This window comes from Dermochelys coriacea, chromosome 11 (genome assembly GCF_009764565.3).
Source record: "Dermochelys coriacea isolate rDerCor1 chromosome 11, rDerCor1.pri.v4, whole genome shotgun sequence".
Classification (NCBI taxonomy): Eukaryota; Metazoa; Chordata; order Testudines; family Dermochelyidae; genus Dermochelys; species Dermochelys coriacea.
Window position 1 is genome coordinate 41,423,422 of NC_050078.2, and position 16,950 is coordinate 41,440,371.

The 16,950-nt window shown below is 40.3% G+C and overlaps 1 protein-coding gene across 3 annotated transcripts in view; it reads left to right on the plus strand.

Moving 5' to 3' along the window:
• The window catches only part of ITGA6 (integrin subunit alpha 6), a 63,637-nt gene that overhangs the window by 27,203 nt on the left and 19,484 nt on the right, over nt 1–16,950 (plus strand). For 2 of the 3 annotated variants that reach the window (XM_038422408.2, XM_038422409.2), the window contains exons 4-12: nt 218–491; nt 2,690–2,821; nt 5,639–5,852; nt 6,924–7,117; nt 7,256–7,344; nt 8,251–8,378; nt 11,119–11,214; nt 13,064–13,125; nt 14,646–14,803. In XM_038422408.2, the coding sequence (XP_038278336.1) occupies nt 218–491; nt 2,690–2,821; nt 5,639–5,852; nt 6,924–7,117; nt 7,256–7,344; nt 8,251–8,378; nt 11,119–11,214; nt 13,064–13,125; nt 14,646–14,803 (1,347 nt within the window). Of the gene's footprint in view, nt 1–217; nt 492–2,689; nt 2,822–4,243; nt 4,361–5,638; nt 5,853–6,923; nt 7,118–7,255; nt 7,345–8,250; nt 8,379–11,118; nt 11,215–13,063; nt 13,126–14,645; nt 14,804–16,950 lie in introns of all 3 variants that reach the window. The other variant, XM_043505290.1, reaches the window with a different exon arrangement.

Here is a 16,950-nt window from a genome sequence, read left to right on the forward strand (position 1 = left end):
CAGACGTTACAAGATGATGTGAATCAACTTCTGAGTCTCTGTTGTCACCGTTCTTCCAGACATAAGTACCTGGCTTGTATGCTATTGCTGCTAGGGGAGCATGTAGCTTATAGAGAATGGCCTTCTCATTTTTTGGCTTTAATGATCATTTGCAGGAAAAAAATACAGAAGGCATAAAACATTTTGCTTATCTACTGTATCTTTGTTTTTCTTGCAGACATGTGCACATCGCTATGAGAAAAGGCAATATGTAAACACAGTTCAGGAAACTCGTGATATCATTGGAAGATGCTACCTGCTGAGTCAGGATCTCACTATTAAGGATCCTAAGGATGATGAGTCTGCTATGGATGGTGGAGAATGGAGTTTTTGTGATGGCCGACTGAGGGGCCATGAGAAATTTGGTTCATGTCAGCAAGGTGTAGCTGCTACTTTTACTAGAGACTATCATTATGTTGTATTTGGTGCACCAGGAACTTATAACTGGAAAGGTATGACCCTCTCTTTTCCCCGCTCCTAGATTTTTCAGGATTTACCCCGGTTTTGTAAATGCTAAATTATTAGCTCCATGTCTACTGTCAAAAATGTCAGATTAAAAACTTGTAAGGCAGAGGTCCCCAATCTATGGGTGCGCCCTCCTTACGGGGGCACAGAGAAACGTTTGGGAGGGTGCGGCAGGGGCCCGGTCCAGCCTCCATGAGGGGTGGGGAGGAAGAGCCACCCAGCCCTGCTCCTGGCCCCGGCTGCCTGCTTGGGGATCCACTTCTGGCTGCGGCTGCTGGCCCTGCGCCCACGGTCCCAGCTGCTGGCTTTGACCCCTGGCCAAGGCTCTGCTCCCGTCCCCTGCCTCCAGCTATGGCTCCAGCTTTAGCCCCCTTATCCTGCCTGTGATCCTCCGCTCCTGGAGTTGTGGCCCCGCTCTGGGCCCCAGCTTGGGAGGGAGGGGAACCCTGTGAGGTAAAAAAAATTTGGAGATCACTGTTGTAAGGGGAAGACTTTTTAAAAAATTGGAATAGCTAATGGGTGGATTACATAAGTTAATACGCTGTTGTAGGAAACTCCTATTTCACTGGTCTTAATTTTCTTGCAGGATTCAGTGCTTGTGTCAAAGGGTGGAACTGTCACACTGAGTGTTTATAACATATTTTTAGTATTATTTGGCAAACATTTTTCTGCATTTGAGCAATCATTCAGACAAATGTCTGCACTAAAACTTTTTATTCTAATTGATCCTGCAATGTGCTCATTCTTTTGTGTTTGTGACATCAGTCATCTTCTGTGGAGACTGTGGGTACCTTTTCAGCATGTTTAAAACTTGCAGCCATGCGTCTCAGAGCCTGGGTCTTCAGACTCAGGGTGGTGGGGCTCGTGCTGTCATGCTAAAAACAGCAGTGCAGAAGTGTAGGCACAGCCTGGAGTTTGGGCTCCAAAGCCTAGGGAGGTGGCACGAGCTGGAGCTTGGACTCTGAAGCTCACCCACAACGTCTGGCCTGGCCTGTAAGCCTGTGTCTGTAGTCAGTCTCTGAGACTCACTGCTGCAGGTTTTTAAAACTCAGTGTAGACATACCCTAATATATCACATGTTCAGTATGGCAGGATCATGGGAAGATGGATTGCACACACAGCAAATATTTAAACATTCAAGGGCAAATCCTTATGTTTTTACTCCACTAAAACTCCATTGACTTTAATGGGTGTTCTGCCTGAGTAAAAACTAAAGACTGTGGCAACTGGCACATATCACCTAGCAAATGTTGCAAAACTCAGAAAAACAATGGATAGATTTGTATCCTTTGGTTTATGTTGAGAAATTTTCAAATGCCTGGCCTGTTTGTTTTTTTAAAAAGATTTCTTTTTGCACATCATTACACCAATAGCTGCAAAATACTTCCTTCCCCTTCCTTTAGAATGCTTGTTTGATCTTTGACTCCTGTTATACAGTGTTCTTTCATACACCTGTGTCTGGCACACGTACCATGCAAAATATTTGAGTTACGCTCTGGCACAAGGTATACTTTTTGTGAAGACTTAATCTTCCAAATATCTGTTTCTGTCAAGAAAATATGAACAAGCTGAAAGACCATATTGAGTTCAGAGATTGCTTTATGTTAATTGCAGAGAACTGCTATGGCAGTACATCAGTTTTATGAATATGCTTTCCTGGAAAAACATGTCTGTACTTGACAAACTGTTAAATATGCCTGACTAAAGAGAAGCACCCATTTTGATTAGGTAGAGGTGTGAGATCTAGCTCTTTTTCCCTTAAAAAAAGGATGTTGCCTAACTATATTATTGGCTGCATTTAGTGATAGTAAAATTACTGTCAGTATTTTGAAATCTTATGGATCTAGAAGCTTTATCTATAATGCCTTTGTTGAAAGGGTGAAATGATATACTGAGTGAAGAGGACTGATGATCAGTGTATTCAATGTTTTGTTGACTATTTTAATAATGTATACCATATTTTCCAGATCATTGCCTGGCATCATAAAGTTGCTGCATCATGACACCCATATGCATACAATACCATGAGATTTTAAAACATAACTTCAGGCTATGTGCTATTCTTCCTCCCAATTCAAATAATGATCACAAGGACAATATTGCTAATGTCAATTAGGAACCATATATCTATTATTTTTCTCTCTTGTCATTCATCCATTTTTATTTTACCATTTCATTCCTTCAGGGGTGGTTCGTGCAGAGCAAAAGAATCAAACATTTTATGCTGTGGATATTTTTGATGATGGTCCTTATGAAGTTGGTAGTGAGAGTCGCCGAGCTGAGAATCTAGTTCCTGTGCCAGCTAACAGTTATTTAGGTAGGATTAAGCACAGATGGTAAAACTCTTCAGTCTTCTTGAACACTTGATATTGAAATGGTGTGCAATACCATAAAATACAAGCAGAAATCAATTATTTTATGCCCCTGTAAAATGTAACCATATTTGGTCATTCACATCCTCCTCTACATTTACGGGGTAAGTATAAAATGATACTCCGTTGAGGTACCTATAAGAGCTACAAATGTAATGAGACATTTAAGAGCTGTGATGAGGACCTGCAAATTCTCATTATGTCCTTATAGTCACTCTCTAACAGTAAGTACTGTCTGTGGATTCATACTCCTAGATCATGTGGCCACCAGCATGTAGAATTGGGAGCTATAGTAAAGCCTGAGGTTCTGAGAATAACTGTAAAGTCGGCATAGTGTGTGTGCTGAGAGCATAAACATTGCACCCAACTACCAGTCCCTTAACTCCTAAGGCTTCTTTGCACAGCTAATGGCTGTCCTAAATAACTCAAATACAACATGGTAATTACAGATACGTTTTTAAAAGCTTTTAATCATTAGCATGGATCGACACTAATAAAAATGTAGTGTGATTTTTCATGATGAAAAGCAAAAGAAAACTGTCCTGCTTAATGCAAACAATTAAGAAGAAAGGCCAAATGAGAGGTGCCATTACAAACCAGAAAGAATAAAGGCCGAATGGGATCTTTGAAAAACTGAATAGTGTCAAGAGAAAGAAGCATCTTTCTGCTCCAAATGTTGATTTGTGTGACACTTCTACATCAGTACTCTTTACGTTTGCAATGGGTTTAAGCACATGCTAGTAAAATGGAGCCAGAAGAGCTGGTGATGGAAAGAGAGGGATTAATTCTTAGCATCATGTCTGGGAGAGAGCATTGCCAAGGAGAGAGCCATCTTAGAGTGAAAAAATGAAAGTGACAATGAGACTTGTTAGAAGAAGAAATAGAACATCCGTTGCCATTAAACAGGAATCAGATCAAGAATTTGTAGGTGCTGGGGACCATAAATAGTGATGGTAGAGAGATGAATTCATAGCATTTCTAAAGATCTGAATGGTTCATTTGGGTTGAAGCAGGAATGCCAGGGCTAGAGATATTATGGAGGAGCTTTCATGCTGAACAGAATAAGATTGTAATAAGCAGGACAATAGTATTTTGTCTTCCTGTTCATCAGCATTAAATTTTCAAAACAAGTCTAATGTTGCATTTATATCCCAGAGGCTTTGTCACTCTAAAAAGCTCCTTTGCTTGATTTGACATGTCTTTGGAATCAAATTAACTTCCTCTTTCATTGGTAAGTACTGCAGTGCCAGCCTGGCATTAATTGGCAGTTGCTATGCCCTAGGTTATACATGATGTGCAGTTATTTTTACTGCTTAACTACCATAATTTTCTTCTTTGATCTCTTCCTCCCATATATATATTTACAGGTCTTCTGTTTTTGACAAGTGTGTCTGATACTGATCCTGATCAGTTTGTATACAAAACATTGCCTCCCAATGTAAGGGTGGACAAATCCACTGGTGTGATGATGAATAGCTACCTAGGTTTGTTACCTGAGGTGACAATATATATGGTCTTGGTCATACCTGTGTGTGTGTGTGTGTGTGTGTGTGTGTGTGTGTGTGTGTGTGTGTGTGTATCCAGACTCTGACATAATCATTTATTTTATTCTCTCCTCTCCCCCCCCCCCCCCCCAATTTCAAATGCATTCAAGTAAAAGCATGTAACATCAGGGATTCAGATGATGGATAGCTTATAAAGTAAGGGGCTTTGGAGAGGACTTGATCTGTAATGTAACACTCAAAATATACTCTAGCCTTCTTACCAAGCTTATCTGAAACTCTGTCTTATTTTTGTAATTGAGAATCGGAACAGCAGTGGTGAAGGATTCCAAGAAAAGGAGATTAGTGGGGCTTGATATTTACTTCTCTTCTAATCTAGATTTTTCCTCACAATTTGTCTGACTTTTTTGATACTTGGATTTATACCACAAATTCATGCATTATCCCAATATATGTATGCAGAAATCCTGTTCAAAATATGTAAAATAATTAATTCAATGTATTAACTTTAGAATTTAAACTGAATATTTAGGATTGCATGCTTTTTAAAATGTCCTTTATAGACATAATTAGCATATTGCTGCTGATTTCACCACTACTGTATACCGCAGATTCTCAAATACTGTCTAATATTAACATAAAATATTGTGCTTGTACAATGCTTTGCATGTTTTTATAACAGAAAATAACATTTGTATGAAATTCATAAGTGTCCATTCTGTTAGAGACCAAGTACTTAAACTGTATTAAAGTGGTTAGATTTATTAAATTGGTTTTAAGTTAATACATTTTAAAAAAAAAATCCACCATAACCATGTGTAGCATCTGTAAAATGCACACAAACACACCAACCATCTGTACATTTACACACACATTATAGACACACAAAAACCCACATCCCTAGAGTATCAGATTTGTTCGACCAATTGTACATTTTACAGATGCTACACATGGGTGTGGTGGAGATAGAGATGTCTGTAATATTAAAAACTTTCACTTAGGGTCTCTTCTTTCTGCAGACATTATATGGATATATGCTTCATATCATTCTATAGTCACACTGTGTACTGTTTCATTTATAAGGTGTTTATTGTTGTAGCAGATTTAAAAATAAATGAAATTGGTAGCATGTAGTGGATATATTTGCTAAACTTTGGTTGCAGTAGTGCTACCAGGCACCACTTTAATATAGTGCATATATATTATTTTCAGATCTAACAAAAAACTCTAGCTATTGGTTTTTGTGTTCTTTTGTTCTAGGTTTCTCTTTGGACACTGGTAAAGGTATCGTTTCCCAAGAAGAGACAACTTTTGTATCAGGTGCACCAAGAGCCAATCACAGTGGAGCTGTAGTTCTGCTGAAAAAAGATCTCCAAATTCCAAGAACACTCTCGCTTGTGCATATATTTGAAGGAGAAGGGCTGGCCTCTTCTTTTGGCTATGATGTTGCAGTAGTGGACCTCAACAATGATGGGTAAGGTTCTTGTTAAGCTCATGTTGTTAAATTCTAGTTTTGTATTGCTGCAGTGCATTGTATGTGTAGTGTACCTAAAGATGATTTGCAAATGGAGGAAAATGTGGAGGAATGGAGTTGTGTCCCTTCCCCTCCCTAACTTTAGGATGTATAGGGAAGGTTTTCCAGTTTGCTTGATTTTCACATAAGCAATATAGGGCATACTAACTATGCCCTATGGGCTTCCTTTTCAGAGAAATACACTAGGTGCTGTCTCTAAAACTATTCAACAGTCACATCCCTTCAAATAAACTTGGACGACTACTTTTCTACTCATTGTTAGAGCAATCCAGCTAGATGAAAAGTTGACTGAAACTTCAATGGGTAATACGTTTAAAAAAAAAAAAAGGGCAGAAAAAAAATGATTCAAGCAAAAATCATAGAATCATAGAATATCAGGGTTGGAAGGGACCCCAGAAGGTCATCTAGTCCAACCCCCTGCTCAAAGCAGGACCAAGTCCCAGTTAAATCATCCTAGCCAGGGCTTTGTCAAGCCTGACCTTAAAAACCTCTAAGGAAGGAGATTCTACCACCTCCCTAGGTAACGCATTCCAGTGTTTCACCACCCTCTTAGTGAAAAAGTTTTTCCTAATATCCAATCTAAACCTCCCCCATTGCAACTTGAGACCATTACTCCTCGTTCTGTCATCTGCTACCATTGAGAACAGTCTAGAGCCATCCTCTTTGAAACCCCCTTTGAGGTAGTTGAAAGCAGCTATCAAATCCCCCCTCATTCTTCTCTTCTGCAGACTAAACAATCCCAGCTCCCTCAGCCTCTCCTCATAGGAATCCTCGTAGGTATTCTTTATACAGCACGGAAAAGCCACAAACACAGTTTGTTTCTTTAATAAAAATTGCCAGGTTAATTTTTCACTATTGACCCAATTTAATGTGCTTCCTAGTGACCTTTGCCTAGCCTCTGTCTGACCAATTTATTTATGTTATATTCAGCCTGTAGTCTTTAACTTGCCAGGAATTTTCACTTATTTCTCAGAATTCTTTTAAAATGTCTGTACTTTGTTTCATTTAAAGTTGGCAAGATATTGTTGTTGGAGCCCCACAGTATTTTGACCGATGTGGAGAAATTGGGGGTGCTGTGTACATCTACATTAACCAACAAGGCAAATGGGAAGGGGTAAAGCCAATTCGCCTCAATGGAACCACTGATTCTATGTTTGGTATTGCAGTTGAAAATATTGGTGATATTAATCAGGATGGATTCCCAGGTGAGAAAATTGATCTTTGAAGATGAATGTCCTTCTTTTTTCCTTTCTAAAACTAGATTCAGAGCATCTTGCTTTATCATGAATGTAACTGTTCATCAGGATAACATTTATCTATATCTCCTAATTTCTTTTCAACAGATATTGCAGTGGGGGCACCATATGATGATTTTGGCAAGGTGTTCATATATCACGGATCCAAGAATGGAATAAATACAAAGCCAGCACAGGTAATTAAACACCCGTTCCCACCTGTGCTCAGCCTTGCAGAGCATTATAAGCATAAGAAGTTTTGTTCCACAAAAATATATTATACTGGGCAACCTCCACAATAGGCATTGCTCTGTGCACCTTCTGCGGGCCCAGATCCTCGGCTACAGGAAAGCTCAAAAAGGTGTCTGTGCAAAAGTGGCTTTTAGCTCCTTTATGCTTCCCCCAGTCCTGGAGTGGCTGTGTGTTAAAGGAGCCTGAGGATTCTCAGGAGGCCATTGTGGCACACACCAGTCACCCAGGGCACAGGGAAGCCCAGCCATATCCTGTATGCTGGCAGCAGGGAGGGGTGATGGTAGAGGATATATCATGGTGCTTGGATACTACAGTGATGGGAAGCAGCATAAAACCCTAAGATGGACATATAAGCTACCCAATGATCCCACTACACTGGTACGATCTTCCTGGCTGGCTACAATGGCTTTAGGGTTAATTTGCATTCCACAGAGTGGCCATATTGCAGTGCACGCTTTGTGTCTATCTGACCTATAATATTTAAGGGACAAATTCAGATTTCCTTGCATCTGCTAGACCTAAGGTCTGGAAAGGAGCAAGTGCCACCTGAAAGAAGCACTTCTTCAGAGGCATGGCACTTCGGAAAAGTGCAAGTCATCTGCTGCTTTTCCATGACTGAGAACACAAGTTCAAAAAGGAAGAGTGCAAGTGAGCATGTTATATTCACCAGCCAAGTTACATTTTTCTCATGTTGGATTCCCCAAATGGTGGAAACTCTATGCACAAAAGAACAGAGCAAAGGAACGTGTGGATTTGTATGCCCCACTTCTTCAGATTTCCTAGATTTTTGGAGTATAAAGCAATGATAATTACTTAAATGTCTTATTCCCAACAATCTGTTTTGTTTTTAGATTCTTGATGGCAAAAAATCCAGTGTTCTATATTTTGGTTATTCTATTACTGGAAATATGGATCTTGATAGAAACTCCTACCCTGATATTGCTGTTGGGTCACTTTCAGATTCTGTCTCTGTTTACAGGTGTGTACTGTATATAGTATTTTACTAAATCTAGTTTGGTTTTCTAACAAACTGCTTTGAAGAGATGAATGATCTGTTTCAGGATTGTAATGCATTTTTTTTCCTCCAGAGGTTGAAAACTGTGCTGGGGAAGAATGCAGACATATCAATCTGGTCTCTTTTGAGTATGTCTACGCTGTACACTAAGCCCAGGCTCTGACTCAGATTTGAGTCCAAACCACTCTTCCACCCACACACAAATTAGTTTGACTTGGATCAGCAAGCACTCAAGGCCTGGTTCCTAAGATCCTGGTAGGGGGGTGGGTCAGAGCCCAAGTCCTGCTGGGACTGAGGTCTAAGCTCTGTCATTTTACAGTGTGGATGCTGCTCAAGCCACACATCTGGGTGAGAGGTTGGTGTAGAGCCGTATAGACACATTAGCATATTATAGCTTATTAGGTCCAGCAACTGTAGAGCCAGGTCCAGCAACTGTAAACAGAGGTTTACAATGTAGTGTGAATGCTCAAGCACGGACTTGGAAACACTGAGTCCACAAACCTGAGTCCCACAGACCTGGGCTTAGTGTTCAGTGTAGACATACCCTTCTACAAAACTGGCTGAAAGATAGCACAAGCTAAACATCAGGGATGTTTAGGTTATGCGTTTCTCAAGAAAACTTAGCAATGTTTAAGAGAACTGTAGATTATGAACTCTTGGAATGATGCATACAAGGTAAGATAATTATAGTGGATATTGGGCAAATCCTATGTGCATGCATGCCCACCGTGACCAAGTAAGGCCTTAACACTGAGGAATCTGTGCATTTCTGCTCTGTGAGGGGTGGAAAGGAGGGGCTGAATTCAGAAAGCCCACGTTGGCAGCTTTTAAACCTGTGACATGTAGAGCTCTGTTCCATGGGGCTCCCTTCACACCAGTGTGCAAGGAGATATTGTGTGAGCGACAGGGTCAGTGGATCTGCTATTGCAGACCTATCTGTCATCCCTTGATTGGTGCAGGGACCACCTTTTTACTCTGTACCATGCTGAGCATAATGTGGGACCCCCATGCTGACTGGGGCCTCTAGGTGCTACCATAATACAAATAATCTTCCTCCATGCTGTCTTGCAGATGTGGGTGCAGTAGATGTAGGGTGTACTGAAGCCCTCCAGTTACATTAGTGGCCACAGAACAGTTTGGGGATGAGGAATCTGACCCCTTGCTGACCACCTAAGCCTATAGTCTGGTTACTCAGGCTTTGCACTGGGGATACAATTTGGCTGCAGAAAGATCTAATTTTGCCATTTAACGTAATTCCTGTCGTCATACGGAACAACTAACATAAGTAGGAAGGGGAAACACAGGCAAGGCTTTGAGGTCTGAGTCAAGTTTGAGGTCTCAGTCCTTATCTTCAAGACACTCATGGCCAAGGCTCAGGATATCTAAAAGATTGCCCTGGGTTGAAGATCGTGTTTGACAACTCTGCTCCTCGGGCACAATGGAGCTTTCTACCACAAGGGTAAAGCTTGTCTGTTCAGGGGACAAAGCTTTCTTGGGGTCGATCTGAGACAGGAACAAACTCCCACAGGACCTAAGGACCATCCCATCATTGACTATGCATTCTCTAATATAAGCATAGCAGTGTGCACATAATTAAGTCCTTAAAAATACCAAGGAAAGTACAAAAACAAAACACACTTGTCTGCACCCACAATTCTCCCTCTTGGCAGAGGATGAGAGCAAAACCCATGTGTGATGGACATTAGTCATGTCACAGAATACTTGGTGTCTCTCAATACTATGCTGATGAGGGCAATCTAAATACTTATATAAACAGGAGATGAGGACACGAAGCTGGTGTGGTGTAAAAGGGGTGAGTCAGTGAAAGAATTCCACTGAAATAAGCACAGCTGCATTCAGCTTGTAAATATTCAAAAATGTACCTACTGGCTCTGTTCTGCTACAGTGAATGGCAAAACGGAGTCACTTCAGTGGGGGCAGGGTTAGCCATTCTCCATCTGTGTGAACAAGCCTATTTTTAAAAAGAAAAGAAATGCACTCCTCTCATGTTTAAAACATTAAATAAAATAAAGCTGCTAATGCAGCATTATGCCAGCAATCCTACATTCATGAAAGTCAGGAAGTGAAAAATTATGTTCGTTTCAGCAGCCATAATTCAGCCATCCACACTGCACATTAAAGTTGACATATATGTTAATCTAAATTACTTCTGCTACTCACTGTATACGCAAATGGGCTGAATTACAATTGCTGTGGGAACCATCACGTTGAATTTCCTGACTTTTTGTGCATGTAAAATGACAACCATAACATTGCATTAACATAGTGGTTTAAAAAACATTAATACAAGTCACTTGACCTTCGTGGGTTTTCAGGGTTGTTCAGTTTCTCTACAAAATGCTGAAGAAGAGCTCTGTTTTAAGCTCCAGAGCTTCTTTCTCTCTCTCTCTCCAACAAAAGTTGGTCCAATAAAAGATATTACTTCACCCACCTTGTCTCTCTTCAAAATGCTGCAAGTTTTATTTCTAACCTTTCTGAAACTCAAAACATTTCTTTGAATAGTATTGTGATGTAGGGAATCTTTACAGCAAATCAATGCAAGTATAGGAGTCTGCTGCTTCTGTTAAACTCAGAATAACATATAATTGATTTTACTAATTGTAACTTTCTCCCCTTTTTTTTCCCCTCTCCTCACACCTGTCCATCCCTGTCCCCTCCCTCCCCCACCAAAAAAAAAAAAAAGATCTCGGCCTGTTATAAGCATTAAGAAAATGATCACGATATCTCCTGACAAAATTGACCTGAACAGAAAGACCTGTTTTGAACCCAGTGGAATCTGGTAGGATATTTATTTTGTTGTAAGATTTGGCATATTGAGTGCTTCATGTTTTCAGTGTGATGGGGTTGGGCATGCGGACCCACTGAGCTGAAGGGAGGCATATGCAGTGTGATTGATAGATGTGAAACATATTCTGATCTTCTTGTCCAATAACTGGCTTTTTGCTTCTGAAAAGTAAGAACAGGAGAACGGGTTTCATTGGTTGCCATCTATGTGCATTTATTCCCTGTCCTGTAACTTTTATAATTTAGAGCCTGTAACTCTTAAAGCTTTATCCAGACTGGAAAAGCTATTAGTTGTATGGCAGATATCTTAACCAAGATCCCAAAAGGCAAAGGTTAGGTAAATAGGGGATAGGAATAGTAGACTTCTTCAAGATGACATCATGTTGGGCAATAATAAAATTTGATGATACTCTTCCTTAGAAATTTACATTTTAAAACGTTTTTAATACAACTTCAGTGCAAGAACGAAGTGGTTGGTGGGTCACGTATATGTGTATTGGTCCCATGTGATATGTCACTATCTGTTTAATTCAAAACATACATGCACAATTTAGAGAGCCTGGGATGGCTTTTAATCACTGGCACTAAATGAAAGTTTAAAGACCAAAAATAAATAAGTTTTCAATGAACATTGACATTTTGTAACAAACTAAAAGTGCAAACTACAAGAAGAGAAGGAACAGACCCTTTCAATCTGAGTAATACAAAGAAGGGCTTGATTCTTCTATACTTAATGAAATATTGAAGCTGCAGGACCACTTTAAGGGGGTAGAAGGCATGGGGTGCACTGGTGGTAACTTATGAGTTACATCCACAGTGAAGTATCACACGGGTGTTTTATATTAGAAAAGCTGAAACTGGAAATACCTTCCCATGTATAGAAAGTAAATGAGAAACCAATCTAGTTTTATAGAATAACAGATCTTGATAAACATAGTTTGGTGCTATTATCTCCTCATGCACTGGCTTTTTATAAGGTGCTCTACAAATAGTGACAGTCACAAGAACCAATTATCTACTTTAGATATTTAATAGCTAGAACTAGCCAAGTGGAAGGAGACTTCCATAGTAAAGACCCATTAGCAGACATTTAAATAAATAAATAAAAAATAAAATATTTTACATTCTGCTGTGGCACCGGTGTAAACGACTACACTGGATGCAGCCAATAAAGAATCAAGCCCATTAATGTTAAACAGTCAGATTAAGTATTTCCTACCCACTCTCTGGCTCGGGTTTCAGTCTCCTGTAGTATCATAATCCAATTAGTTCTTCAAGAGATTCTCCAGCAAATACAGGAAAGACAAGATTTTTATTTATTTAAATGGGAAAAACAATTTGCTTTTGTAAAATCTTCTTGAAGCCATTTTTTTTCTTTAAAGTATCTGAAAGAGTAAAAGAGAGAAGCACTTTTTCTTCTAAAAAAAAAAAAAAAGAGAAAAGGAGTACATGTGGCACCTTAGAGACTAACAAATTTATCTGAGCATAAACTTTCGTGAGCTACAGCTCACTTCATCATCGGAATGCCTCCGATGAAGTGAGCTGTAGCTCACAAAAGCTTATGCTCAAATAAATTTGTTAGTCTCTAAGGTGCCACACGTACTCCTTTTCTTTTTTGCGAATACAGACTAACCCGGTTGCTACTCTGAAAACTTTTTCTTCTGGCTTTGTAATTTACGATTCACTGAGAAGCAAAATACCAGTTCTGTTAATTCATATAATATGAATCCTATTATATAAGCAAGGATAATGGACAGGTGACTGTATTGTTTAATGAAATATTCAAACTTTCAATCTATTGGATCATGGCTTCTTAACATTAATTTTAAATCGACTCTTTACAGCATGGATGTTGAAGCATGTTTTGAATACATTGCTAACCCCATGGACTTCAATCAAAAAATAAGTAAGTAGTTACGAATGTTTATCTGCTTGTTCGAGGTGTGTGTTTGTTTGTTTGCTTGTTTTTAAGGCTATTTACTGTTCTGGAAGAACAAAACTGTGGTCAATGAAAGTTAACTGCAGAGGCAGGTATGTAAATGCTGTAACGTGCTGACGCCGTGTCTGCCAGATCTAAAATGTAATTCAGTACATGCTGACAGTATTAGATGTTACTTGAGAGCTGTACCTGAGCTAACAGAAGTGTAGCAATCTGTAGAAATGTAATTAAGTCATTACTAAATAGCTTGGGTGAAAGCTATATTTTTTGACTGGTTCAAAGTCATGTAGTGTATGCCAACAGACACGCCCAGAGGAACTGTAAAGCCTATTCACACACCAGTGTCACTCCATAAAATATAAAGTTTTAAAATCCTGTTCGATAAGTAGTGTTTGCCTTTTGTCCAGGAACTTTTTCTACAGACTTGCTACTTAGGGTGTTCCACACATGAATGGTTCCTTGGAAGCAGCAATTGGAGTAAGGATTACTTGCATGTGTAAGGATTTGGAGGCCTGTGCCATAAACTTATAAAAGTTTAAAAGACCAATTTCAGATGTTTTCTGTTTTTTAAGTGACCAAGATACTGCTTTTGTACCAGGGGAAGGTGTGGGGCTTGTGTGTGTTTGTTTGGAGGAAAATCTTTAAAAATTTTTTCTCCTGACTCCTCATCTCCAGTCTCTGTGTGTTGGAGACAAGCAGCCAAATTCCCAAGGAACTGCTTGAGTACAGCACTCTAATGCTGACTACGGCACAGATCTAGAAAACACATGAGTAACTTTATGCTCATTAGAAGCCCTGTTGACTTCAGTGACTATACATATCTAAGTATAAGTGTTTACAAGATTAGAGACTATCATATCTGCTGCTTGGCCAGGCCCTGTAATATTAATTCAGCTCTGTGGGTACAGGGTGGATTAAAGCTGAGCAGGGTCTATACCTACCAAAACCAGACGTGGCTAGAAAGGCACTGACCTGCATGGTTGGCTTAGATACTACAGTCTCTCTATAAATACCTAACAGTGGATGCTGTTCTCTCATCCAGTCAGGTGCTTGTGGGACACATCAGGGAAAAAGAGAGTTTGTGGGGCCTTCACAATGTTTTGTGTTCCAGCCTTGCCTCTGCTGGCTGTGCAGTGTAATTGTTGTATTCACAGCAGTGTGCATGTGAGGGATGTTGGTACACTGAACAGGAAACTTTTCGGGGGGGGGGGGGGGGAAGCCTCTTAATTGTGAAAGCTCCTTTTGGACATGTGCAGGGAAAGAGAAATTGGCTGTCAAATGGGAAAAGGACAAAGCAGGCAGATAATTAAGGTTATACTTCAAAGATGGCTTTGCAAACAAAGGAGAGTTGTTAATAAGCCCAGTACTGGACAGTGCGTAGTTCTCCTGGCTAATATGACAAGTCCACAACTCATAAATTAGCATTCTTAGTGCTATAATATTTTTCCTAATTGTAGTTCTGTATTTTCCTTTTATTTTTGATCTAGAACTTAACTATACGTTTGAAGCAGAAAATGACAGGAGGCGGTTAGGCCTGCCGTCTCGAGTTCAGTTTTCTAAGCATCCGTCTGATCAGCTGATTGGAAGTATAACTCTAGGAGGACAGAATAGAAAAGAATGTGTGAAAACCTCTCTTGTGATGCAGGTAAAGTGATGGTAGAGTATTTTATTTTATTTTTGATTTATACCCAATAGAAAAACTTCTATCCTGGGCACCAGGTACCTTTTTGACATAACTTAAAGTATGACATATAAGATAAAGCCGCCAGCACCACCACCTTTCTTCATTCCTCCCCCTCCCCCATCAGAAGAAACAAAATCAAACTCAAACTGACCCTGACTCTCTCACAAATGCCATCTCCTACCTCCCCAAAAGCCTGAATTAAAACGTATGAGCCTTGTGGTGTGCCCTGAAGATCAACAGACTGAGGCTTTCAGAACAAAGGAGAGGAAGTAACTTCCAAAACTGAAGACCCTCATGAAGACTTCTACGCAAGAACAATGGCTACTCCTAGGGGAATTCTGCACCAAAAAAAAATCCGTGCATGATATTTTAAAATTCTGCATATTTTATTTGTCAAAATAATGCAATATAATCATGCCAGTTTCAATTATTTTGGTAATTTATTTCAAAATACCTGTCAGCAAGTATGTCTGTAACTATACAGACCAAAAAAAAAAAAAAAAAAAAAAATTCAGGAAACTTTTTGACAAATAGACTCCTTACTAAATACGTTAATACATAACGTTGAGTAATAATTCATGTAAAGTACAATACAGAAACGTATTTCCTGCACCCCTCAGAAGCAGAGCAAAGGCTTGGGGGAGCTAGGGGTAACAGAGGAGCTGCAGGAGAGAGAAGGAACCTAGGAGTGAACCTGGAGGGTTGTGTGTGGGTGGGAGAAGTATGGAACAAGTTTATTTGGGGAGAAGGGATTGTAATGGAATTGGGGAGCCTCCCTCATGCAGACCCTGGCAGACCTCTATCGTCTCCCATTCAGTCAAGCCCATCTTTCCCCATCCGCTGCAGCCCCGCCTCTCCCTGTCTCCATATGGCCCTGCAGCTCCCCTTCCATTCAGCCCCTGGCTCAGTGCTGTCATTCCACTGGCTCCTGAGCCAGATCTCCAGTCTGTCCCTTCCACTAGCCCTTCTGAACCCCAGTCTGTGATCTCCCAGCAGCCCCATGTGCCCCCCTCTGTCCCTCCTGTGTCTCCTCATCTGGCCCCCTGTGAGGAATCAACCTTCTGGTGCCACAGCCACCCCTGGTGGGTGAAAGGCGTAACTGCAGCACCTCTCCAGAAGAATCTATATCAGGGGTCGGCAACCTTTCAGAAGTGGTGTGCCGAGTCTTCATTTCTTCACTCTAATTTAAGTTTTTGCATACCAGTAATACATTTTAACGTTTTTAGAGGGTTTCTGTCTATAATATATAACTAAACTATTGTATGTAAAGTAAATAAGGTTTTTAAAATGTTTAAGAAGCTTCATTTAAAATTAAATTAAAATGCAGATCTTATCAGTTTAGTGTGATCCTTGCCCTCGCTTTTCCTTGCTGAGTTTTCCAATGTCTGGCACATATTTGGATACTATAAGCTGCTTACAGGCTTCTGAGTGATCAGTTGTTAACTGGCTCTGAGAGGGACAGAGGACAGATTTCATGTGTGAAAATACCTGTTCACACAGGTATGTGGATCCAAATGCTGAAAGCATTTCAAATGCAATTTTCTTCAAACAGTTAAATTTCACTGGCAGGGACGTCCAGCAGGTCAGAATAGAGGCCCCATGATCTCTCTCGGTAGCTTCAAGTGCACTCCGTAGATCTCCAAACTTTGATGCCCACAATTCTGAGCTTTTTAACTGAATGAGCTGCATTTTGAAATCTTCAACACCCATTCACTGAAATACAGACAAATCCAAGTCACTTTCGTTGAACTTTTCAGGTTTAATTAGAAAAGAAAGCATTGGGCCAAATTGCTGGAAATCTTGAAAGCTGTCAGAAAATTTTGATTCCAGTTCTTGCACGTACATTCTAATCTCAACGTCAAACACAGAGCGCTATTCCACGTGGCAGGATAGTGATGTAAGCAGCAAATCAGGACTTAAAAATATCCCAGTACCGTGGCGCTGGAACAATTTTTAAGGTGGGGGTGCTGAGCTGCACCCCCTCTTGCCCCTGTCTGCACCCCTCACTGCCTCAGGCTGGTGCCAGTGGGTTACAGCTGGGGGTAGCTGCAGAGCCCCAGGCTGGTGGCTGAGACCTCAGGCCGGCAGCGGAGCCCCCAGGACCAGTG